At 42.5% G+C, this 27868-nt stretch overlaps 1 protein-coding gene across 5 annotated transcripts in view; it reads right to left on the bottom strand.

Moving 5' to 3' along the window:
* Window positions 1-26662, bottom strand: part of pacs2 (phosphofurin acidic cluster sorting protein 2) — a 35828-nt gene extending 9166 nt beyond the window's left edge. For 2 of the 5 annotated variants that reach the window (XM_081724837.1, XM_035531855.2), the window contains exons 1-9: window positions 26242-26662; window positions 7091-7178; window positions 6721-6810; window positions 6171-6296; window positions 5799-5958; window positions 1847-1920; window positions 1654-1734; window positions 1334-1393; window positions 1043-1194 (exon numbers count right to left, since the gene is read on the bottom strand). In XM_081724837.1, coding sequence (XP_081580963.1) covers window positions 1043-1194; window positions 1334-1393; window positions 1654-1734; window positions 1847-1920; window positions 5799-5958; window positions 6171-6296; window positions 6721-6810; window positions 7091-7178; window positions 26242-26360 — 950 coding nt within the window. In that variant the 5' untranslated portion in view covers window positions 26361-26662. The remainder of the gene's footprint in view (window positions 1-1042; window positions 1195-1333; window positions 1394-1653; window positions 1735-1846; window positions 1921-5798; window positions 5959-6170; window positions 6297-6720; window positions 6811-7090; window positions 7179-26241) is intronic. The other 3 variants (XM_035531856.2, XM_035531857.2, XM_081724836.1) reach the window with 3 other exon arrangements.
* Window positions 26663-27868: the final 1206 nt, after the last annotated feature.

Genomic DNA, 27868 nt, shown 5'->3' with positions numbered 1-27868 from the left:
ACTTAAAATGACCAGAAAATGCTTCTAATAAATAATAATAAAAAATAAAAATATTTTAATTAAATTTGTCAATTTTATAATAAAGCCTGTTGTTTATCTTGAAAACCAAATGTTACAATTAAGGACCTTAGTATAAATGATGATGCAAAGCTATTATGCAGACTCTTATATAAGTAAAATCTGTAAAACTGCGTATTATTTAAGAAAAATGTCCAAATTAAGACATATGCTAAAACTCCATGATGCTGAGAGAGTAATGCCAATGAGAGTTGACAGGCGGCTCTGCTTGCTCTGTAATGAAGCTTCATCCAGAGCAAAACGCAGCAGTCACTGGCCTTAGCAGGAAAACACAGTCAGATCTTATTAGCCCCAGTTTCCTTCGATTTACAGTGCCTGCCTATTGGGTTTAGCGCTAACTACAAAGTCTTACTTTTGACATTCAACGCTCTTAATGTCCAAGCTCCTGTAAATCCTGCTGATCTTTTGAAGCTTTATAACCTGCTTTGACCTCTTTGATCATCTGAGGCTGGTCTGATGTTAATCTCTATAAATCCTTGCAGCTCAAATTTGCAGCTGAAGTGTGTGGAACATTTTTTTTTTCTCATTATCTCCTGAACTCTGGAAGAGTGCTCCAGGAAACATTAATAATTCTAGCTCTACATGTGTTTCTATGTCTAGATTAAAGACTTTTGGGGTCTTTTTGCATGCATTTAATTCTGGACTGTGGAAGTATCCGATCACAGAATCACCTGGTCTTATGCTTTTTTCTTCAATTGTACGGATATTATTTAATTCAGATTTACATTTTATGATTTCAAGATTTGCAATAATCTTATTTCACTTATGTACTTTATCATGTAAACTTTGTTTATTCTTTTCTATGTAAAGCCCTTTGAGACTCTGGACTTAAAATGAAAAGGATCACAAAGATTACTATTATTATTAGAATTGTATTAATAGTAGTAGTAGTGAAAGTATTATTGTTATTATTATTATTATTATTATTATTTATTTTTGTTGTTGTTGTTATACACATACTCACTTGAGCTGGGGTTTGGGGGTACTGAGTACACTGTCGTCATCATCCAGGTCCGGCCCACTGTCACTGGGGTTCTCAAAGTCTACACTCTCCAGATCCAAATCCTCCTCCACTTCTGGAGGAGGCTCAGCTGGATCCTGCTCTGAATCTAACACCTTTAGTGCACACACACACACACACACACACACACACACACACACACACACACACACATGACAGCACAAAATCAAGAGACACGAGGACAAATGATGAAGAGGTTCCCTCCTAAACTCAGGAGGCAGTAAAGAGTCTTACCTCGTCTGAGACGCGAAAGCGTTTGAGCAGAGCGACCACCCTCTGTTTAAAGTTCTGCTGCTAAGGAGGAGAGAGAGATGTCACCTACTAGAACATGCACATACGCGCACACACACACACACACACACACACACACACAAACACACACGCACGCGCGCACACACACGCGCGCGCACACACACGCACGCACACGAAGCTAATGGTTGTAATATAGTGGCGGCGAGTATGTGTGAGTGTATGTATAAGTGCATGCACACACACTTTTGTGAACATGTCTGTATGTGTGTTGCTGTTAATTTTGTGGTCGATGTTTCACTTACCCTTGTGATTGACGCTGTCCTTACGATTGATCTTCGCTGCTTTTTAGGTTTCCTTACATCAAACTCATCATCTTCAAGATCCTGATGAGGGAACACACACACACACAGATATACCCATCATGTGATATGAGCAGGAGCACAGTTGTCCCATTTGATTAGCTGTGTCAATCTGACACGGGGTTGTGAGCCTCACCTGACCATGCACTGCGTCGTCGCTGGCCTCCTGCTCTGATGAGAAGCTCTCATACTCCTCTTCTGAGTAGTTGTCTGCCAACAGACAAATAGGTGTGCTGTGTTTTGACATTTTCATGGTATAACAACCTAGTAAAAAAATAGTAGTTTCCAGGTACCACTGTGTTAATGGTCCAATTTAAAAACACCAAAACCAATGGTGAAAATAAAAGGAAAATTTCTCTTTGGACATCTTTGGATAGATAACAAACAAAACCCAAAGTGAAACTAAAAGATAAAATCCCCTAATTGTTCTCTCCTGAATCTTAAGAAAGGTGGAAAAACATTGAAGATGTTAACATTTTCCATGCTTAATCGGGACATATAGGCAGAGAGAATACAGCCACTTGAGCGAGAAACCCTTCCCAAGAGCACACTAGTGGCTAGAATGATTTAATGATTTAAAGAGTGAAACGGTCTGAAGTGTGCCCAGGTTTAAAGCGAGAAACCTTTCCCAAGAGCACACTACTGGCTAGTATGCAGTCTTTTGTGTGCCACACTGGCTGGGAGTGACACCAGTAAAAGCAGCATTTGTGTAAGTCCTCCATGTGTAAGACGGATCGCGTCAAGTGTCGCATGCTCACATAACACTTATTCTTGTCACCAGACATGTCCCTGTTGCTCTTCGTAAAAACAAAGGGCATCGGAACAGTTGGCCTTGTAGGAGAAACTTACATTCGTCAGAATGAAGTGCTGAAGGAATGTTTTACCACACTGCTACGCAACATAGAAATGGTCGTTTCAGGGTCTCGGCCAACGTAGAAGAGGGTGTGAGATTTTTAGCAGACTGTTTGCACTGCACTGTTGGTTAAAAAAACTGGTGCAACAGTCACAGTATGGGTTTTATAGATATCCGGGATGATTTTTGGGAAAGATACACATTTTCCAGCAGAGATGTACGCAATCCAAGTGGCAGTGGCTTGCTGATTTTTTCCAAGGTGTTTTAAATCAAATATGACACAAAAAGAGGTTGTAAATACTACCAAAAAAGAGTGTTACTCTTCTCTGCCTGCGTGCATTCCGCTTATATAGAACTGTTGCTTTAAACTTTAAAGGTAGAACAATGTCCAACTTGATTAATATTAATGTTGAATCAAAGTGTTTGAGTACAGAAAGAGGACATTATCAGACAGATCCTTTTAATCCTTAGAACTATGACCAAAAAGAACATCCTCCCTAATTGAAACTGCCCTACAGAACTACAACTTATACCACACCATGTGAAAAAGTGGGTGGATTAGCAGCTGTTTTTAATGACTCTTTTAGCTGCAAAACTATACCTGCCAGTATTTTTCCATCTTTCGAATATGTAGCTCTTTAAAGGTCAAGAGCCAGTACTGATGTTGATGGTACACCATCCACCAAAACACACTCTCCTTCATGCCTGCATTCTTTGAACTATGATCTATTTGTGCTACTTACCAAGAAAAGATTTCTCTTAGTGATCATTTTAATTTCTATATTGATAATGCATTAGACAGAAAATCCTTGGATTTTATACATTCCATTTTAACTTGCATATTATCCCACCCATAACCAAGGACATACACTAGACCTTGTTATGTATATATCTGTATTTTATTTTATTTTTTACGATATTAATTAATACAAATAAAAATAATCTGAATGGTAAAAAGAAACTGTATTTTAATGCATTAACCTCGAATAATTTCATGAATGTTTTAACAATATACATCTTTTCCTTGAAAACGTAACTGTGCATGGCATGGTTGACATGTTGAACTCAAAGATGAGTTCAATTCTAGACTTATTTGCACCAGAAAAGGGAAAAAAAATACTATGGAACCAAGCAGCTGCAAGAACCCAAAAGGAACTGTCATAAGGCTTAAAGGGTCTGGAGAAAACCAAAATTAATAATATATTGTTATTTATTATCAATAATAATTATTATTTATTATTATTTTTCAAAGATAATAAATGAAAATAGTAACAACCCATATCTTTAATTTTTATCTATAAACCTTCTTTTAAATCCCACTCCAAACAAACACAATTTGAATCTTTTGTACTATTTTTCAATGATATTCAATGATATTCATTGAAGCTTGATATACTCAAGACCTGAAGTTCTGACATTTATTTTAGATCCAATTCCAACCTAATTTTTAAAAAACAAATGTTAGCCATTTTATTTTTAGCTTTATTTTTAGTTTTAGATATTATATACTATTCCTTAGAAACAAGCACTTTTCCGGATGCTCCCAAGTTTGCTGTGGTCAAGTGCCTATCAAAGAAACACAATCTAGAGTTATCAGTTTTTGGTCATTTAGACCAATTTCATTAGTAAGTAAAATACTAGAAAAGTAGTCTTTGCACAGATAAATGAAAAATAGCAGTAAGGCATCAGATGAAACAGCATTGCTAAAGATAAAGATGATCTCAGAGTCAAAAAAAGCATCACTAATGCTTATGATGATATACAATTATATATTTCTGTAGAGGAAGCATGATATACATTTTCTAAATAACTTAACAACTTGTTTGTCCATTATAACAAATTGTTTGTCCAGTGTCATTACCTGGAGCAATACTAATACTTGTAATTAATTAACAAATTTTCTAAATTTTAAATGAAGCAGAAAAAACAAACATTTTTAATAAGTTAGTAAATTTAGCCCCAAAATCAAAACATTTTAAGCCCCACAATTACTTTTAAATCACACTCACACACAATATTACACGAGTTAACACGCACAACAAAAAGAGAACGTATAACACCTTTTAGCTTCATTACAGTGGCTGCCTGTCTGATTTAGAATTGATGTTGAAATTCTTTTACTGGTATATAAATCTCTTAATGGATTAGAACCTACAGTCATCTCAGATATTGTGACAAAAAATCTATCTGTTTATTATTATTAATATTATTATTATTAAACAAACTAGTCTGAATTGTTTTATTTTCCTAATATTTTACATACATTTTTCAAATTATGGCAGGAGTCACTATGAAGTGGCCTATCAGTGACGCATGAAATATTTGGTCTAAGCTTACTTAAAATACCTCACGCTGCCGTAATAACATTACAGTGCGTGCCAGAAGAGGCGCTGACCACACTACAGATTTGCAGATTTGTTTTGCCAAAGAGCTAACCTCACCAACTCTAGGCCAAAAACAGACAGCCAGCTGTTTCATTTAGTTATGGGCATCATTGCTTTTCTGTGCATGTAATAGTCATCATGTATGATAAAGTTATGAACATGCTAGAAGAGGCAGCAAAATGGTAGCAAAGTACCATGTTTACAGCAGTGCTGTATTAACAGCATTAGTACCATGTTTATAGCAGTGGCATTTTTACAGCTGTACTGTATTTTTCTTAACTAGACTACTGAAGTGCGTCACTGGATTACCCAAAGCCACAACTGTGGGTAGTGTATAAAGCACTAGCGCGTTTACAGCTGTACCGGGCTTACAGCAGTAGCAAATTACAGAGCCAGGATTTATTCCAGTGCATTCTGCGCTCCTGGCACGGGAAAACAGAGCTTCCCCGGCATGATTTAGGAGTCCAGAAGCAAACTCCAGCCTACAGTTTGGCGAGTCACATTACACAAAATGAAGGATAATCAATGGTTAAGGAAACTGAATATAGAAAAATGAACAGGTAGGCTGTAATCGGTGGAAGTGCGATCAGCAGTCCGAAAAACACAACTGTGGGGTAACCGTCTAATCATGCAGTTTGATGCATAACCGCGAGGCCGTGACACCGTAACCACCCTACGGACAAGCGTGGGCAATAACGACCCATTACAAAACAACGGCGACATTGCTGACATATTAATGTGTAGAAGCTGACTGGCACATGGGTGTGTGGCAGATTGGAGATGTATGTGCAGGGCTGGTGATCGAGGTCAAAGCTCTTGTTATTGTGTGTGTGTGTGTGTGTGTGTGGTACCGGAGCATTTGATTTTCTGGCCCAGTATGGCTGCTTCTTCATGGTCAATGGGCTGGCTGGAGAGAGAGTAGATCCAGATCTCAGCAACCTTCCCCAGAAGCTCCTTCTGGTGGCTGCAGAGAGCCAACACTTGCCCTCCTTCTGCTGGGTGTTGCAGAACCTACACACACACACACACACACACACACACATATATGTGCACACACGTGCACACACACATGCAAACACAGACTCAAACACACATACACACGCATACAGACGGCACACGCTCTCACTGCAGCGTACATGCTAACACTGTATTCTATCTGAGCTCTGAGAGTATGGGAAAGAGTGGGAATTCTGGGAAATGTATCGTCGTGGTATGTGGAGCACCTCTGCCATGTCGACTGAGCCAGCTGCAAGGGTCTTGTAGCCCAGAATGGTGCGGTTCTTATAGCGCTTCCTCCTCTGTAAAAGAATCTGTAGCTTATTCCCCTCTCTCTTCAAGAAGTGGGGGTACTACACACACACACACACACACACACACACACACACACACACCTGTTAATTTGAGTCTTGCCTTTATATCCTCATAAGTCTGTACTGGGATCTAAGATAATCAGTGTCGTTTATCTGTGTTTAAAAGAGAGACACCCTCAGGAACTGTTCTGGGCCTCCAGTAATGGGGGACTATTATCATTTGTGTACTAAGATGTGTATGTGTTTCCATATTATTGTGTTGCTGTGTATATGTGATTCTATATTAGTGTGTTGGTGTGTATGTATTTCTACACTGGTGTGTTTGTCAATATCTTTCTATATTTGCATCGTTGTGTATCTGCATTTCTATATTAAAGTATCGGTGTGCATGCATTTCTGTATTTGTGTATTTGCGTATTGGTTTCTTGTGCCCTCTACACTCTCCCCCTCCTGCCGAGCTTACCTGTAGAGAGAAAGTGAGAGCCAAGTCAGTCTCCACCACACCAGAAGGGGGCAGCACGATCTCATGGGATCGCAAGATCCGCTTGGAGCCCTGAGGGCACAGAGGTGGTGTGAGCCACAGGCATGCCTCTTTGTCAGCTCAGACCGAACGCACTGGCCTGGGCTAAACGTCTCATCACAGACAACACCAAAACTGGGTCACAGCGTGGACATGATCATGGACCTTCCACGACCACCCCACCTCCAACAGTGAAGAGCGTTTTCTTTACGGCAAGTGACGTTATTTAACTGGTGTAAAAAGAATTCACCCCTCCTCACTGTCAGGTATGCTAGAACTTTGGATGAATGGATGAATTTCATGGTCTGCCTACCTGGATTTTGACAGCGATGACCACAGAGATGAGCTCTTTGTCCAACTCCCTCAACACCACAAGCTTCTTCAGAGTAAGACTGCAGAGCCTGGGAGGGGAGGGGGTGTGGCTGAGTGAGATCGGTGCCATTACTGATAGACGTATTTATATTTACCACATGTTTATCGTAAACGCTGCTGAAACATAACATGTCATTTGTAAACATTTTGTGTCTCATTGCAGTGGTGTCAGTAATCAAATGAGTCATTTGTTAAGTAAACTGAGCTCATGCTTAGCCAGAGCTCACGGCACTGGAATGCCAGGTCACACCCAGGAGGCTCCTCCTCCTTCCTGTCTGTTTGGAGAGGGGTGGGGCGAGGGGGCGAAGCATCTCACTGACCCAAAGCCTGGTAGCAGCCAGGTGCAGGCTGCGAATGGTACCAGGCAGAAGGCCCAACAGGCCACCATTTGTGAGCTCTTCACATCTGAGCTCTTTTGCCTACAGAAGAATTGCCTAGAGAATTCCACAGAACTGTATAGGAGGAGAGAAACTCCTAAAATAAAAGCTAACAGGACATGCTAAACTGCAGTTAGAGGGCTAAGTGGACTTCATCCAGAGAAGAGAACGTGCTCCCCTAGAAACAAACTGTACATAACAAGCTCCATCAAAAACACTGCGATCCAGCCAATAGAAGCTGAAGTCATATCTCAACAACACACACACACACACACACACACACACACACACACACACACAGAGTCACTGCCCAATTCATGTCTTGTACACACAGTGAGCTTCTGCCTCAGGGAATCAAAGATGAGAAACAAGGTAAGAGAAGGATCTTGGAGGAGTGATGCTTTTGGTGAGTGGGGGTGGGGTGGGGTACTTTGGGTGAAGCGAGTAAGGTGTTGGAGATGGAGGTGGATATAGCCCAAACTCCTGTTTCCAAACTGGTTGTTAAAGAAGCTGGAAGCTACGAGAGAATGGGAGACATAGACGAGAGAATGGCAGGCACAGACGAGACATGAAAGAGAGAGAAAGAAAAGCGAGAGAAAGGGAGTCATGTAATTTGTGTTTAAGTGGAGAGGTGGATCACTGAATCCCACTTCTCGGCTTCTTCCTGCAGGTTATTGTGTTCGTGGGACGGGACCTGCTCTTGGAACAAGCAGTTCCTCCTGAAGGGCGATTTCAGTGCCATCCTGCTAATTTCAGGCTTGTGCAGCCGGTCTGGCACTCTGACACGACCTCTGCCTTCTTCTTTCCACTGAGCACAGTGTGGCATTTCCGATTTCAGTTACACTTCCAGCAGGATCAGTTCTTGGAAGTGAATGATATGGGCTGAAATCCACCAGAATTGTTATTGTTGTCATTGAGGAATTCCTTCTTCGTGCTCCTCAGCAGAGACACACAGTGCCAGTGGGAAGGTGGGCGAGATTCTTGCTCTGCACATATCTCCACAAAATTGAGTGTGTGCATTTTCTTAATGCATTTATGTGCAACATTTTACCATTTATGTATGACAGAGCTGTTTCGCTGAGGTCAGTAAGGGTTTTACTGGTCGGAGACCTTTTTTGGCTTCTGGAAAGCTAATCCCAAACTCGAGCCAGCACATACAGTGGAAAGATAATCCCAAACTCGAGCCAGCACATACAGTGGAAACAAATACATGGCATAAAATGCATCTGAACGGCAGCAGCTGGCAGGAGAGAGTCCCTGAGAACTTTTGAGGTCAGGGCAGGGGTGGGTCACCTACCAGACCAATGAGGACAGTGCCCAGGGGCCTCTGACTTGCAGGGGCTTCGGGGGGCCTTAGACTAGAGGGCCTGAGGTGGCTCAAAGACTGTGGAAGCACAACTGCAGGTGTAAAAGTTAGATCCTTAGATTCTGTACAAATCACTAAATCAATAAGGCAAGTAAGAAACCTATGTAAGGTAGGAAATACAGGATTCATTTGTTATTGTTGTTTCTGCTTTGGACAAGGCAGAAATGGACTAAGTTGTGCATTTCATTGAGATGTTGAATGGTAGAGTTAATGCATCATTATCATCTATCATTGACTCGTGGAATACTACTGTTGACATTCCAGAAGGATATTCTGGACAGTGTGTGGTCAAGGTGTTAGTGATGACCATGTATGGAGCTACATTTGGGCTTTGTGAATAATATGTCATTATGCATTTTACACATAATGTGTACGTGCATGCATGTGAGTCTGTGTGTGTGTGTCAGGAGGCAGGGAAGGTGCTTATGTGTGTGAGAGAAACAGAGAGACTTAGAGAGGAGGTGAGACAGAGCGAGAGAGAGAGAGAGAGAGAGAGAGAGAGAGAGAGAGAGAGAGAGAGAGAGAGATTACTGAAAGGTGGCTATACAATGTAGTCAGAGATTGCCATTGTTCAGACCCCTTCCTCTTTCTCTCTCTCTCTCTCTCTCTCTCACTCACACACGCACTCACACACACACACACACACACACACACACACACACACACACACACACACACACACTCCATTATCCTCTGTGGGCAGATTAACATTTGTCTAATGCTAACCCTGACCACAGCAATGAAGACTCCAAACCATTTTCAACAGCAGCCTGTACAAAGGCATCCAGCTTCCAAAACTAATATGATCAATCCAAACATTGACTCCTTACTCCACAAATCCACTCCAGCGAACCACGTCAGCGAGTCAAAGCCATTAGTGAACAATCTGCATTATCCGGCCCTGTCAGGTACCTCCTGTCCAGATTCCTGTCCGGAATACTTAGTAGGCTGTCAGCTGGAAATATTGGTATAAATGCTGCTTTTATGTCCAGCTATTGGACCAGAACCACCAACAGAGCAAGAACAGAGGACAATAGGTTACACATGCACGTGTGCGCACACACTCTGTCTCTTCACCCATCAGTACAAAGGGATTATTTCAGCCGGCGTTACTGATGCAGAGAGATCAGCAGCTGGTCTCTCTCCCTCGCTCACACGAGCACAAACAGAGACAAAGGACATGCAATTACAACTGCTGTTTCCTGGCAATCAGTAAACACATGTGTACACGTATGTAGGCACACGTTCATGCAAAAAGAGACACCCTCAGGAACTGTTCTGGGCCTCCAGTAATGGGGGACTATTATCATTTGTGTACTAAGATGAGCAATTGGCAACCCAAACCTGCTCTTTCTATGTCTGTGGATCTGGCAACCTGACCCACTCAGCATCTGGGAGAGGTGAGAGGTTCACACTCATTCCTTTCATCTGATCACACGCCTCACGAGATCTCACATACTCTCCAAATTCAATCATCGCCCATTACCAGCACTCAGAACTAGAGCCTCTTTGTGTATATGAGCATGTGTGTATGTGAGACATGGAGACTTCCGCATACATTTATTTAGTGTTGTTCATGCCCTCCTAGTTGGCTCCCTGCTGCTTCCTCCCAGTGTATTGCACCACACCATTAACACTACTAAAGAAAGTGTGTGTAGTCTCTTATATGTGGTTGTGTAGTCTCTTATATGGGGTTGTGTAGTCTCTTATATGGGGTTGTGTAGTCTCTTATATGGGGTTATGTAGTCTCTTATATGGGGTTGTATAATCTCTTATATGTGGTTATGTAGTCTCTTATGTGATTGTATAATCTCTTATATGTGGTTATGTAGTCTCTTATATGTGATTGTATAATCTCTTATATGGGGTTGTGTAGTCTCTTATATGGGGTTGTGTAGTCTCTTATATGTGGTTGTGTAGTCTCTTATATGGGGTTGTGTAGTCTCTTATATGTGGTTGTGTAGTCTCTTATATGGGGTTGTGTAGTCTCTTATATGTGGTTGTGTAGTCTCTTATATGGGGTTGTGTAGTCTCTTATATGTGGTTGTGTAGTCTCTTATATGGGGTTGTGTAGTCTCTTATATGGGGTTATGTAGTCTCTTATATGGGGTTATGTAGTCTCTTATATGGGGTTGTGTAGTCTCTTATATGGGGTTGTGTAGTCTCTTATATGGGGTTGTGTAGTCTCTTATGTGCGGTTATGTAGATCTTTCTGTAACTGAGGATGACTCCTCTTCTGTCCTTTACTAACTGCGTTCATCATTTCAGTGATTCCTTGACAGTTCTGCAGTTACACAAAGCTATGCCAGTAAAGCTCACTGAACTGAATTAACAGAACTGAATACGAGTCAAAAAGGCCTCATTTCATTTTGTGAACATGTTATTTATTTATTTTTGTACTATCCATGGTAGTCACGTAATGTCCTGAATGGAGCACTGGCAAGCGCGTATAGTTTGTAATTTGATGCTGAGGATGTGCCGAGCTGCTGTGCGTTACAGAGAATGAGCGATGGTTAGTTGCTGGAGTAAAAGATCCGCAACAAAACACACATCATTTATGGCTCCTCCACCTCCCTCCCCAACAACCCCACACAGCAAACCATTAACTCCTGCTGTCACCATAGCAATACACAGCCATGTGTGCGCATGGGACTATTGCTGTGTGTGTGTGTGGGTGCACACGTGTTTGACTAAGAGTGTGTATTTCGGTTTAAATGGATGTAATTACTAAGCAATCAAACCGGTCATTTTTACTTCATGTTTACCGTATGAGCGTGTGTGTTTGTGTGTGTCCTTTTCCAAGTGCCTGAGTCCCTAAGTACCCGTGAGAGCTGACCCACATTTATTTGCACGGGTCTCCGCGGAGCTGCTCGGGTGGGGTAACACTGGTGCCAAGGATCAGCTGGGATCGAACCCAGAAACATTCTTAGTCATGGAGTCATGGAGAACTTAGCTATCTCTCTCCTTTTACACACACACACACACACACACACACACACACACACACACACACACGAACATGAAATTCATATTTGGAACTTATTTTAGAAACTGAATTCATTTTCTATTTTGGACATATCCAAGTATGTGAGTGTGTGAGAGAGAGAAAGAGAGAGAACTAGAAAGTGTGTAAAAGAGAAGAAAGAAAGTGTGTGTTGGAGGAAAAAAAGAGAGAGAACGAGAAACAAACGAGAGAGAGAGGGAGGGAGGGAGAGAGAGAGAGAGAGAGAGCGCGCTGAGTCATTCTAGGTCTAGCCTCATTTTTGAGACATCAGTGTCCCTGTAGACCTAAACGCTTCTGGAATAAATGCAAGCCAGTCATTGCCTTCTAATGAATCAAACAAGTCCAAAGACAGGCAGTGTGTGTGTGTGTGAGTGAGGTTCCTGCATCTTGATTGTTTGGATATGATGTGTCTTGCTGTCCTGCAAAGCCACTCAAAGTTGAAGAGAAGGCCATAGCATGTAAGCAGAGTCAAATGAGATGTGAACTAAGGGCTGTGTATGTGTGTGCGTGCCATCATTATTCTGCTTTTCATGTAAATCAGTTAAACACTGCCTTTATGGGTGTGTGTGTATGTATGTGTGTGTGCGCGTGCATGCATGCGTTCTCTTAAAATCTCTGAAGTCTGAAGCCAGTCGACAAACATATTTAAATGAAATTCTAAATACTGCATGTACAGACAGGCTAACATAACAGAAAAAGGCAATGGTGTCTCTGGGGGAAATGTGTGTGTGTGTGTGTGTGTGTGTGTGTGTCTCAAGGGCCTAAAGATTCATGTGAATGTGTGCAAGATTAAGGGAGTCAGAGAAATAAAGAGAGCAAGAGAGAGAGAGAGAGAGAGAGAGAGAGAGAGAGGGTGATATGGAAGGAGAGCGAGGTAGTGGGAAAGAGATGTCAGTGTGTCTCCTCAGCCATTCACTGTTTATCATTTATTTATACACATCCATTAAACTCTGCAGGCCCATATGGTCTCATCTGCCTGTGAGTGCGTGTAGAAGAGAAAGACGTCTATCTCACTGTCTCGAATTCAGTCTGCAACTACGAGCTGAGGCCCAATGCAGTCTGGAACTGTGACCAAAGACCCACTGCAGTCTGGAACTGTGACCAAAGACCCACTGCAGTCTGGAACTGTGACCAAAGACCCACTGCAGTCTGGAACTGTGAGCAAAGACCCACTGCAGTCTGGAACTGTGAGCAAAAACCCACTGCAGTCTGGAACTGTGAGCAAAGACCCACTGCAGTCTGGAACTGTGACCAAAGACCCACTGCAGTCTGGAACTGTGAGCAAAGACCCACTGCAGTCTGGAACTGTGACCAAAGACCTACTGCAGTCTGGAACTGTGAGCAAAGACCCACTGCAGTCTGGAACTGTGACCAAAGACCTACTGCAGTCTGGAACTGTGAGCAAAGACCCACTGCAGTCTGGAACTGTGACCAAAGACCCACTGCAGTCTGGAACTGTGACCAAAGACCCACTGCAGTCTGGAACTGTGACCAAAGACCCACTGCAGTCTGGAACTGTGAACACTGCAGTGTGTATCTGTGAGCAGAGACCCATCAGTTTGTAACTATAACCACACTGTTGTAGTTTGTAACTGTGACCAAAGACCCACTGCAGTCTGGAACTGTGAGCAAAGACACACTGCAGTTTGGAAATGCGAACAGTGCAGTCTGTAACTTTGAGGAGAGACTTATTACTGTTTGTAACTATAACCAGATTGTTGCAGTCCATCTGTGAGAAAAGATCCTTTGAAGTTTGTAACTGTGACCAAAGACTCAGTGAGCAGAGACACGTTGCAGTCTCTAACTACGAGCAGAGCCACTGACGTCTGCGACTGTGAGCACAGACCCAATACAATTCTCTAAGCTCAGAGGACCATTAATAAACCTTATTAATGCAACAAACAAATCAAATGACTTTTAGCCACATTTACTCATGACAAGTTTTTTACCAGCAGAAGGGCTGATAAGTTCAACTGCTGGAAGGCTCGTGCAAAATCACAACTCAGAACCGTGCAGAACTGACATCATTAGTTAACAGTAAGCGGACAGAGATTTTCAGATACCGCAAGTTCTCGTCACATGGTTTCCCTGCAGTGACTCAGCATAATCCAGTGGAATGCACTCGTAAATGTACCATTCATTTACAACAAAATCACACTTTTACAAAGTTATTAGAAAACACTATGAGAAATATTAGTATCTGTTCAAAACATGGTTTAGGACAAAATGGTGGCTAATATTATCATCCCATACACGAGCAGAAAGACCACTCATACCGGGAACTTAATATTTCACGTTAATACTTCAGAGACAACGGATATGTAAGCAACAGAACGACGTTTTTTCAGTTAATAAAAAACAAATAAATAAATAAACAAGCCCTCTCTCAGATACTGCACATCATTAAGTCTATCCTTGCACATTACACACTTTAGTATTTGGATATGCCTATCACGTATCATCTTTTTTTGCTGAGGTACGTCTATTCCAGGTGTCCCAGCTGCTGTGGTTCCTCCCATCACCCACCTAATGCCCCCCTACTCTGGCTCCTCCTACCACCCCCTAATGCCCCCCTGCTCTGGCTCCTCCTACCACCCCCTAATGCCCCCCTGCTCTGGCTCCTCCTACCACCCCCTAATGCCCCTGCTGTGGCCCATCACCCTCTCCCACTCAGCTACCCACTTCTCCTTCGCCCTGGGCAGACGTTCTTGTGACAGATGGGTTTTGGACACACATACACTCTAGACTAGGACTTCTAGGAACCTGAAATAGACTTGTATTGATTATTTGTTCTCATTACCTATTTTGTTCTTTATTGATAATATTGTTGACATTGTGGTGACCAATGGAGGATGCCATCAAGCCCCCCAACCCACCCCCCAGTCTTGGTTCCTCTCAAGGTTAATTAAGGCTAATTATGGTAATTAGCAGTGGGCGTAGCAAATATTGCGGAACTGACCCTGAAATGGCGTCTTGTTGCTCAATGAAATATTATTAGCAACCCATGAATCCTTTGCGTGTAAATTTACTTTTAGCTTGGGGAACCTCTGGTGGGATCTTACAAACATGTGTAACAGAGCAGACACTGGAAATGCCAACTGACAAAACCACAATCTCGGATCACGGAGGCACCATAAATTGTGCGATTTGTGAGTGTGTGTGTGTGTGTGTGTGTGTGTGTCTGCACCTAATGAAGTTAGGAATAAGCTCACCATGATCCTCTTTTCATAGAACTCCCACTGACACCCCCCCCACCCAACACACACACACACACATGCACACACACACATGCACAGACAGGAAGGAGGAGAATCTTCTTTCATCTATTAATATAATCAATTAAATATGCAGGTCTGAGGGGGAGAATACAGCAACTGCTGGATGACCTACATACGCCATCCTTCCATTTCATTTATGTGTGTTTGAGAGAGAGAGAGAGAGAGAGAGAGAGAGGGAGAGGGAGACCGCAGGGGAAAGACGGGGGGAGACCGACAGAGAATGACAGAGAGGGAGGGGGAGGTGGAGAGAGAGAAGAAGCGAGGAAGAGAGAAAGTGACAAGAAGAGTGAAAAAATATTTATTTATTCTCTCCAGCTCAATTTTCAAAGGAAACTTATAGAAGACCTTACACACAAACACACACACACACACACAAACACACACACAGAAATTATTTTAAAGATAATTTATATGACGTACATAATTTAGTTTCATGACAACAGTGATATTTTGCCATGTGATTTACATACAGAAGATAAGAACTGGAACTGAGATCATTGTAAGATGGTTCACCATACGTTTACCAAAGTTTAGTTTCCTGTTTTCAGTGTCATTTTTACACTTATTAGGCTCATCTGACTGTAGTGATCTCATACACACATTTTAACCACAAGTGTGCACTGTATTTAGCTTCCAGCAAGGAGCAGGTACACAACTAAACTAGTTCAGATCTTCCTAACAGGCACTAAGGTAAACCCACTTGGGAGACTGAAGTAGTGTTTCTCAGAAGCCACATAGTGTCACAGTACAACTCTCCTGCCGGCTGTACCACTTAGTACTTTAAAATCCACCGAGCATTCCCGCTAATAACTCCAGCATGGGGAAAGCTGTCTTGCACACACACACACACACACACACACACACACACACACATTTCTCCCTCTTTCCAAAAAAAGCTCTGACCTACATTTTCTATCCCTCTTTCTTGGTAAGAAACCATCAGTCCTGCCCAGCTTTACTGACATGGCCATATTTAGTTACCTCACTGCCAAACCCCTGACAAAATTATAACAACAGATGTAAAGGCGTTAAAAATGTTTGAACTGAAAAAAAGAAGGTCTGAACAAACTTTACGTGGCTTTGACAATTTATCGCAGCACAAAAATATCAAGCGGTCCCAAAGGCACAAGCTATTAAAAAGAAGTTTAAATAAATAACGTGATAGTTTGGTGAATGTAGCTCGAAAAATGTAGCAGATTTCTAGAACTTCTGAAAGGAAGAACAGAAAGTTTGCATTACTAATTCATCATACATGCATCATACATCACACAGCTAGAACAACAGGGGTACTGGTGAAACTGTAACAGTACAGTTGGGCGGAGAGAGTGAGCAGGTGAGGTTTGAAGAACCTGGCCAAGTTTGGGGCTTCTAATAGTAAAATTAAATTACATTTTTTGCATAATTGTATGAATTTTTCACTCAGTCATCTGTGTATGTGTGTGTGAAACAAACGCATTCCAGACATTATTGAGATCTCAAGCAAACTACATAACAACACCCGCACAATGAAGAGCAAACACCTACACACAAACACGCACAAACATCTGCAGACACTGGAAGAGCTTTGGCAGAGCACTATGATCTCAGTTTAACGCTCAGATTAAATTACAGACTGCATCTGCGGATTAAAATCAGAGCTGTTTCACTGTCAGGAGAACAGCTGAGTCATACCAGAGACATCAACTCTGGTGGGGGGGTTGGGGGGCTTGTAAGAGCATCAGGTTATGTGATTGGCAGGTCTGGAGGGTACCGCCCTAACCCGTTACACAAACGGAAAACCAGACTCATATCTGTCTCTCTCTTCCTCTGTCTTTCTCTGTTCTCTTTTGATATTTTTGTTTCCCTCTGTTTCTGTCAAATTTTGAGTTCTTACTGCCGATGAAGTCCAAAGACAACCATAAAAAGCTTTTGCTTGCTCATATATATTTGTCTTGCTGAACAGAGTGAAACATTTCTGATTCACACTTTATTGGGAATAGTCCTTCCTCCGTTACCCTAGCAACCAGCAGCAGTAAGATACAGGGCGAGTCACACGGTGGCCAGGTGGTATCCAATCACAGAGCTCCCTTCACGAGCCCAGTCGCTGAGCGACACCAACGCAAGCCCCTGTCACCGAACATAACCCAAGCAGAAACAAGGCAGGAGAGGGGTTTTAGACACTTAGACATTTTGACACTCATCTGCAGCATTTTTCTTCCTTCCATTTCTCTATCTATCCCTCCATCTATCCATCCATCCATGCAACCACACACACACACACACACACACACACACACGCACACGTCAGTATAGTGAGAAAACAGAAACAGAAATGTACAATTTTACCAAGATGGAGTCACCACCCATATCAATCTTGACAGTCCCCTACTCAATCAAACCCATATCATTCTTTAGATAATCCCATTGCAGATTATCTAATCTTCTCATTTTAGGAAGTTCATGATTATAATCCCTGAAAATAATCTCCACCTAAGGGCACTGCAGCCTTTTTAATTCACTACAAACCTGGATGCTTATACCCCCCAGAGAACATCACCCACCTCTGACTATTTTCAAAATAAAATAGTCCATGGACAACACTGGAGATATAACAGTAGCAGTATTTGCCAAGCCCAGTCTGAAGAAGAGCATGCATTCCACATCGTTCAGCGTGTGCCCTGTTCTAACATACCTGCTCAGCTCACGAGGGACTTCATAAACAATCGACGTGCAGGACCAGATATGTTAGCGCATGGAAAACCTCGGGATGGGGTCCTGAGATCGAAGCCTGTAAACCCATGCTGGAGAACAAATAAAAGCAGTAATTTACATATGTGTGTGTGTGTTCCTAGTGGAAAGAAAATGTTTCATACAATCTTTCAATCTTGCCTCTCTGCCTGTCTCTGTCTCTCTCTCTCGCCCCCATGTCTCTCTGCCTGTCTCTCTCCATGTCTCTCTGCCTGTCTCTCTCCATATCTCTCTGCCTGTCTCTCTCCATGTCTCTCTGCCTGTCTCTCCCTGTCTCTGTCCATTCATGGACTGAATTTAGAGGCAAGAACATGACACTCCTCTAACAAAAGATTTCAACAGACCACCTAAGAGAACCAACTATCAGAACTTTAAAGGAACCTGAAAGGACTTTACACATGAGTCTGACCACAACACCCTACAAATGTCCAGATTTCAATGAATTAACGTTCCTGAGAACATTGAAAAAGTTTCATTGGAGTGGGGTGGGACAGAAAAAGTCATTTAAAGCAGAAGGAATTATTAAGTGATAAAAGCCTTTGCTCACGTCAACAGATATTTATATCCTGACATTGCAGGCACGTTTCCGCTTATCAATCCAGAGAAGTTAAACACATCTGAAGGGCAGCAGGAGCTGCACTGTGAGTGTGTGTGTGTGTGTGTGTGAGAGAGAGAGAGAGAGTGACACACACAGAATGAGACTAAACACTGATATCTACACGGGTAAAGAGTGGGGTACACTACCAATGCTGATGTGAGCGAGAGATAGTGGCAGAAAGCCGAAGGCTGTCCATAATTTACACACACACACACACACACACACACACGCACACACACACGCACGCACACACAAACATACACATACACACACATACACCCACGCACACATACACACACATACACCCACGCACACACACACACATACACACCCACACACACATACACACCCACACACCCACACATACACACACACTCACACACACACACATACACACACACTCACATACACGCATACTCACACGCACACACACTCACACGCACACACACATTTATATAGGCACGCTGGGAAAGCAACCTTTCACTCTTTGAAATCTATATATTCGGTATTCAGATTCACATGAAATGACACGTGGGACGCCTCCTTCATGACAAATGTTACATGTTTATCTGTTTTTTTCATTATCAAGTAATAAAATTATACAATTCATGTTATAATAGTTCTATTCACATTTAAAGATTTGCATCAGTGTTTGCTCTTAATGCCTCCACCCCATTGAGTATAGTGTTAATGTAATTGGTGTGCTGCTATCCTGGGCTCACTTGTAAAAGAGATGATAATCTCAAAGTGATTACCCTGAACAAAGAAAATAAAAAAAGTAAGCACACACACACACACACACACAAACCAAAAAGATCTCCAAAGGAAAATAACAATATTTGAAATACACTGTGAGTATTCATTCTGCCTCAAGTGTGTGTGTGTGTATGTGTGTGTGTGTGTGTGTGTGTATGTTTCACTCGCTCAAAGAGAGAATGGTAGTGGGATTGTGAGAAACAAAGACCGAGTGTTTTCACTCTCTCCCTCCGAGTGATATCTCAGCACACACACCACCAACACACACAAATATGACAGGCTCCCCGAACCCACCACCTCAATCAACACTTTGTTCACCCTGAGTCAGTCTGTGTGTGTATGTGTGTGTGTGTGTGCATGCGTGTGTGCGTGCGTATATGTGCATATGTGTGTGTGTGTGTATGCCATTGTTCTGCAGAGAGGTTGCCAATACCCACTTGAGAGAATGCTGCAGCAAAGCAGAAAGAAATCCTCCGGAATCACACACACATTTTCTGTGATGAAAGCCTGAGTTTCAGAAAACAAATGGATTGTACAATTACCAAGGCGAGAAAGAACGAGAGAGAGAACGGTAGAGAGACTTGTGCATAAGACAGCACGGGGACAGTCCTCCGGGACCTGCTGGTACTTTTATGGCTACTCTCAGCTAAACTAAGGCCCAGACAGGACTAGAGGTGCCTGTTAGGGTGGGGAGTCTACTAAACTGGCATATGACAATGTCTAGAGACAATGGTCTATGATGGTGGGGTCTCCTTAACCATGGGGGGTTAGAGGTAGTCTTACAAAGGTACTATACAATGTTCTATACTTTCATTTACATGTTTTTCAGTCCCATTAATTATATTAATATGTGTAATTAATTACACACACATAATAATTAACTGAACTCTTACAACAAAAAAAACATATATGTCACTTAAACTGGTATGACATTGTTTGGTGGCCTTTATTTGAAGTGGTCAAATATGGCCAAAGCCATTCTTCTGTTTATTCAGCAATATATTTTTATTTAAATATATGCTCACGAGGGAAAACCATTTATCCCCACCGCTGGCTCAGCATCGTCATGTCTGTCAGCCATCAATGACAGATGATGGCATCGTCTATGGGCCTAACCTTACAGCCGATTCTAGACACGTAGGTGAAAGGAGTCTGGGGATGGAGGTGGAGCAGATGGAAGTTGAGTAGATGGAGATTAACACCTGGTTTACCTCACTCCTAGCTGGAAGTTTAATGTCAGCTATGGATGAGTTGCATTAAATCACCAATAACACAGGATACACACACACACACACACACACACACACACACACACGTGCGCACACATATGCCTATACACAGTCGGACATGTCTACAATCACACAAGTTGCTGTTTGGGTAAGTGGAGTAGTAAGGCTGTGTGTGTGTGTGTGTGTGTGTGGGTGTGCTTGTGTGTGTGTGTGTGTATGTGTGAGAGAGAGAGAGAGAGAGAGAGAGAGAGAGAGAGAGAGAGAGAGAGAGGGGTAATGACTGCAAGCATTGCAGACTACTGCTTCTCTGTGTGTGCTGACTCACACACTGCAGAGAGCACTGCTGCCAAAAAATTATAAAGCATATTCTGTGACTCATGGAAATGTAACACCAGTGTGTTTAATGTTTAAAAGAAAATATAGCTACACTATATTCACCTGCACAAAAACAGCTTTAAAGTAAAGAATCTTTTGTTTGGGTGAGCGGTCACTGTCAAAATTACCTTCAGACCTGAACTTTGACCTAAGAAGTGCACTAGGGACAGTGAAAGCTTTCGACCCTTATAACACTGGCCTGTATATGTGTGTGTGTGTGTGTGTGTCTTAGATTGAACAAGGTCCTTTGTATTTGCATTTGAATGCATATGCGCACACTTCTGTAATTTGAGATCCTGACAAATGTGTTTACTTCAAGTTCTGGGTAACTATAAAACAGAACACTACTTCTCTCTCTCTCACAAACACACACACTCACACACACACACACACACACACACACACACACACACACACACACACACACACAAAACAGTGAGGTGACACTGATGAAAGGTAGGTGACATTCACGAACTTTGTCTCTGAGAGGTGGAATAAAATGTCTGCACAGGAAAAGTGGGAAACCCATGTGACCCTGCGAGATCACATCTCCTGACACCCAGTATACAAGGCTTAAGACATCTTCTCACCATCTCAGCCTCTCATTCTCTCACCACCTCACCATCACGCCATTTCACCCTGTAATGGACCTGCTGACTCCTCAGGACCAGAAACACGTCCAACTGCTGCCATCCATAAGTCAAGTCAAGTCAAATTTATTTATATAGCACTTTTCACAACAGATGTTGTCACAAGCCCCCAGAGAGCAAGCCATGGCCGACAGTGGCAGGAAAAAACTCCCTAGAGCACGAGTAAGAAACCTTAAGGAAGACTCAAAGGGGGGCCCTTTGACAACAGTCACCACAATAATAACAATATAGACAATAAGGGGCAGAATAAATGGCGAAAGAAAACAATATGACCCACTGTTCACTCTCTCTCACATATTCACACATGCAGAGACACACAAACATGCAGACACACACAGACACACACACACACACACACACACACACACAGTGATGTACAGAGCAAAGGGATACAGCTAGGACAAAAAGTCCAGCCAACAGCTAAATGTAGAACATAGATACAAGAACAGCTGAAAGTTCAGTACAAAAAAATGTATACATTCTGTGACATGTGCCTCTGTAACCCCAAACTCACAATACATCTTGGAGGATGTAGAAAACAATGTAAAGTTGTTTGTACATTGCTTACATTGTACTGAGTAATAGCAGAATATTAATATAGATGGAATTGATTGACTAACAGAAACATCCTCTATACATACACACACATGCACACACACACAGTGATAGATAGATAGATAGATAGATAGATAGATAGATAGATAGATAGATAGATAGATAGATAGATAGATAGATAGATAGATAGATAGATAGATAGATAGATAGATAGATAGCTGGATAGATAGATAGATAGATAGATAGATAGATAGATAGATAGATAGATAGATAGATAGATAGATAGATAGATAGATAGATAGATAGATAGATAGATAGATAGATAGATAGATGTAGCAATCCCAAGTGGTAGCAATATCAGGAACAAGGAACACAAAAAGCTCGAGATATAAGAGCAGGAAAAGACGTAAAGATGTCGAAGGTGAAGGCAACAGTGCTTCCCATGGAAATTGGAGCCCAAGGGGCTGTAACACCCAAAGTGGAAGAATGGCTCCAGCAGATCCCAAGAACAATATCCAAGATCTCCGTCCAATAGAGTACAGTCCTGGGAACAGGTAAGATACTATGCAGGACTCTCAAAAACTTTGAATTTTGTAGCTTTAATATATATTAAAGCTAATATATTAAATATATTATAATATATATGCTAATTAAATTTTATATATATATATATATATATATATATATATATATATATATATATATATATATATATATATATATATATATATATATATATAAACATCAAAACAAAATATAAAGCTCTTTTTTAATATTACATTTAATATTCAGAGTACCAAGGATAAAAAGTCAATCAATGAGTCACTCATTGGCAGCTCAGAAAGTGGGTCAAATACAACCAGCCAAGCCAATCACTACCCATGTCCTCTGTAGACAAATGCACAAAGACCAGTCCAGCCAATCATTGTCCAGTACAGACATGCCCGTTATGGTTAGTCCAAAGGCCTATCCCTGATTTTATCCTCTAAGACATGCAACTGTAAAACCCTTATGCATTCAAAACAGCTAATCATATACCCGGACCCAAACAGACATGGCCAGAATAACCAAACCAGCCAATCCCTAACCAGTATTTGGGTGGGGCCTTTGCACACTGCAGCTACAACAAAAAAATAAGATGGAGAAGGTTCTCTGCACCATTTCCAGAGTTAGCCATGAGCTCATCTAAGGCAGGTGTGTGTACATGACCATTAGACATACATGTGAGCAGGAAGCTGTGCCCTGTAGGATGATGTGGGTGTCGGTGCAGGAGAGTATGGGAGCACTGTGTGGGTGTCGCGGAGTATCGGTACAGGGTGTGGGTGTAGAAGGGTGTGGGTGGAGGGTGGAGGTTAAGAGGATTGTGGGTAGGAGGGTGTGGCTGCAGGGTGTGTGTAGGGGGTATAGGATCAGGTGTGAGTGTAAGAGGCTGTGGGTGTATGAGGGCATGGGTGTAGGAGGGTGTGAGTGTAAGAGCGCATGGGTGTAGGAGGGTGTGAGTGTAGGAGGGTGTAGGTGTAGGAAGGTGTGAGTGTAAGAAGGTGTGGGAGTATGAGGGCATGGGTGTAGGAGGGTGTGAGTGTAGGAGGGTGTGGGTGTAGGAGGGTGTGGGTGTAGGATGATGTGGGTGGAGCTGAACTCAGACACAGTCTGCGTTGTCCTGGAATCAGCACCGTCAGCAGAACCACGCCTGTGGATGCCTCAGCAGTGAAACAGGATACGACTCTCACTCACCAAAATGGCTAACATAAAGTAACTCTTGGCACAGCCTTCAGTGGAAAGCCTGGACAGGATTTATTGCTAGAGTTCAATTTCACTGTCAAAGGAAATTGCTTGCTCAATTTTTTATATGTACTATATTAATATAGTATACAGAATAAAACAGTGTATTTGATAAATGTTATAAGTAATATTTTGCTAATAACTACATGGCCATCCATGGCAGAGACAGGAAGTGACAGCCAGTGCTGAAGGGTTTGCTCTGTTGGGATACCATTTACTTCTCTCTGCCATGTATCCCTCATTACTCTACTGCTATAGGAAGCATATGCACTGGGCTGTGAGTCACATTTTCTGCGATTAGGGAAGATTACAGCTTTTATTGCCACCGACCAATCTTTGTCTACAGCTACAAAAAGAAGCTCAATGTGATAATAAGCTCTGAAGACATGCTGTGGACGAAAACCTTGAGAATACTGTTACTGGCCAAAGCTGTGGTTCTACATATAAATACACTCTGATAACAACTTTGGATGTCATTTAGTTCCTCTCTGTTTCTCTCTTGCAGTTTTGATTAACCACAAGCACATTATTCGTCATTCAGGAAACTCAGCACCAAGAATGTCTCTTAAGCTTTGTGTAATAATAAGGTAATTATAATAAGATAATTTTTTTTAAAATAATATTTCATTTCAGTAGGATCTGAGGTACTGCTGTGTCTGTGTATACTCCTGTTCCTGGAGGTCAGCCATGACCTCCCAGCCTATCCAGTTTGGTTCCAACTGCAGTCTGACTCTCGAACACGTCTGACTCTAAGACACTCCTGAAGAGCTTTAATAGCTGGGTCAGCTGTGTTAGAATATGTTTGGAATTAAACTCTGCAGGGTAGTGCACCTCCAGGAGCAGGGTAGCCCCTGCCTCTGAAATAGACATTAGCCTACATTTGAAGTCTGTGCTTAACACACGCTCACATGCACACCCACACACAATGCAAGACAAAGGGTGGGAGCCTGAGGGAACAACAGAGTCTCTGTGGTGCATTGGTTAATATTTTATTCTAATCAAGAATTCATAAGACATATCTGTCTTATATCCCTGCATTTCCTGCACTTTGATTTATGAGTGTTTGATTTATGAGTGTGATTTATGAGCAGTCCTCCTCTCATCTGCCTCTGTCTGGCGAAATAACAGAAATAAGACGATGACTTCAATAGTAAAGGTGAGAACCTGCTCAGTTCAATCCCATGAAGTTAGTGTCATCATCGGTGATTGCTGCTCACGCCATATACCCACGTGTACTTTTAATTGTGTGCTACTGCATTAGCAAGACAACTGCCAGGGGTTCAACTTGTTATAGAAATTACATATCGTACCATTAAAAAAACAAACAAACATATTACTGAGGGAAAATATACACCTGATGTTCTATATGCCTGCGCTCTTTTATCTGTTTGTTGTTTATGTACAATCAAAGGGATCAAAACTGGTTCATGGCCCACAGGTATCAAGTGTCTCAAATTGAGGATGCTTATCTCGGATCTGTGCCGCCTGTATGGAGTTTATTATTCATTGGGATATGAAAGTTAAAGCCTCCCATCACCACTGTTCCTGCTGAGGATCTGATATATGAACCAGGGTATGAGATAATGAGATAATGTTCCATGGTCTGACTCTATTCCTGTACTGCCTGGAAAAACTATACTCTCTTTACCCTGTCAGAAAAAAAAAAAGCAAGACCCACTATTGTGCACAAAATTGGTAGGATATATTCTATGTCAGAGAACATCATAAATCCACGTTAACATACAATTAAAGCCATGAAGGTTGTCTGTCTTTTCTAGCATGAGGCTAGGATGCCACTATTTTCTGCTTAATGTGCTTTTGTTTTACTGTAAATACTAAATGAGAGAGTGGGAGTGATTATAGCAGACACGGCGCCCTTGCATCGGGTCAGGTGTCTGAGTCCTGTTCTGCACGGATGTTTTAGCATGCAGATGCTCCCCGATACGTTCGCCGCTCGAGATATTACTTCAAAAAAAGTTGCGCGTGCCAATTATGCAGCATAACCCCTCAATTCAAACTGAAACACGAGTCACGAGTCGAGTATGTTAACGCAAGTGGTCGGAGGATAGTTTGTGTGCTCTCACAGTGCTGCCCGTGACTGTATTCTGGACGTCGGGAACAGTTTAACGAGCGTGGCAGGATGAACGAGACACCTTTAAACTCTCGCCTGCGAGTGCATAACGTTGAGGTCAGTAATCCCCAGAGTAACTGACTGCACTGAGCTTTTAAGTTTGCGGTTCTCTCCCTTCGACTGCAGCTACAATATTCGTCACAGGCGGACCGCGAAACTAAATGGAGAAACAAGCGTACACACGCGCACACGTCTTTACCATTCCCTGCGTGCCACAGAGGCTACAGGACCCAACCTCACTAACAGCACTTTCAAAGGCCTTACCTAGGAATGCAGTTAGGAGAAGAACCATCTATCTCCCAGGTAGCGAAGAGGTTCATAGGCACCGGTCTGTTTAGTGCCCCGCTCCCCGGAAAGCTAAGGCGGCCACTTCTCTCCGCCATGCCTCCTGGTATTGTCCGGTGCACCTCCACCCGACAAAAGCAAAGTTCTGCCTCACAAACGTGTTGGGAGTTAAATTCGCCTTTAAAAATAATCGCCTGTATCCACAGAGCTGCGGAGTCAGGTTAACGCTCATGCGTTGTGCACTGGAGTGCGTGCGGTATCTGCGCGCAGGTTCATGTCGTCGCCGGTCTCCCCGTGACAGAAATTTCTCACCGTTCACCGAGCGATCGCGGCACGAACTGCAGCACCACTCGCTCACCGCCGCCCGCAGGAAGTCACGTGACCAGCATTAGCCCATCGACTGGCACCCCTGCGCGCTCGCGTGTTCATTCACCAGCGTGAGGGACAGTGCCGTCTATCCTGCTGTTTTAGCTGTTTTAGGACGGAACCCAGCCCGGGACATGCGGAGTCAGATGCACGCAGGCAGACATCGCCTCTTGGGACGACAGACGAACGTTCCGACACAAAAACTTGCTTGGATTTTTTCCTGTTTAGATTTCCAGAACTGCTCTAACTAGAACACTAGAACACTCGTTAATACAGAATAATAGAAGAGACAGTTCTCTCTCTCTCTGTGTGTGTGTGTGTGTGTTAGTTAAACTTCAATCCTGTACACTATGAAAGCAAGCCCTGCACAGTCACCACCAACAAGCGTATTTTATGTGGGTCCAAAACACAAGTGGTCAGGAAAAGTGAAAACAGTGCAGAAGAGCGAACTAACAGAAAAGAATGCAAATAGAACAGAAGAGTACTAGCAAAAGAGTGCTAACGGAACCGAAGAGCACTAACATAGACAAGTACTAAGAGAAGCGTCTGAACTGGAGTACTAACGGAAGACCAGCAGTTTTCTCCAACAGCTAAGCAGCTACTGGAACGAGACTGGCTGTCCAGGAGGGTGAGACACATGCACACAGAGCACTTTCTGTGCACGTGTGTGTTGGGGAGGTTGTATGTGACATTTTTTAATGACCTTTTTTTTTTTTTTTTTTTTTTCACCGGTGTGAGAACTTTGTATTGTTTTCTTGTGTGGGATACGATGCAAATATCCCCGTTATGACAGTACATGAAATGTCAGTAATAAGTGGGTAAAAAGTGGGTCACCTCTAATGAAACAGAGAAATCCACGTCCACTTGTCAGTCTTGGAGGGGGTGCGCTATTCTGCACCCCTGCAGGAGAAACGGGAGAGGCAGGGGGATGTTCTTTGACATGGCAGACTGTAGCGCGTCTACGGTCGTATCCACGGAGCTCAGCTGGCTCATCGCTCATGGCAACAGACGGCATTTTACATGCAACTTACTGAACTGTCTGCAGTCATTTCCGGCATTTCAGATCGACTCTTCCGCGCCAGTGTTCGCCACGATCATTTTGGATTCATCACCATTGTTGACCGAGGGAGGTGCTTCGATATGAGGGAAATATGTATGTGTAAATAAATGCACATACAAAAATAAATGCAACAATGACCAAGTGTCATACATTTTAATTTCCATAATTATCTTTGCAACT

This window comes from Electrophorus electricus, chromosome 12, assembly GCF_041902795.1.
Source record: "Electrophorus electricus isolate QZ-2024a chromosome 12, ASM4190279v1, whole genome shotgun sequence".
NCBI classification, from domain to species: Eukaryota; Metazoa; Chordata; class Actinopteri; order Gymnotiformes; family Gymnotidae; genus Electrophorus; species Electrophorus electricus.
This window is presented reverse-complemented; position numbering and strand designations above follow the sequence as displayed.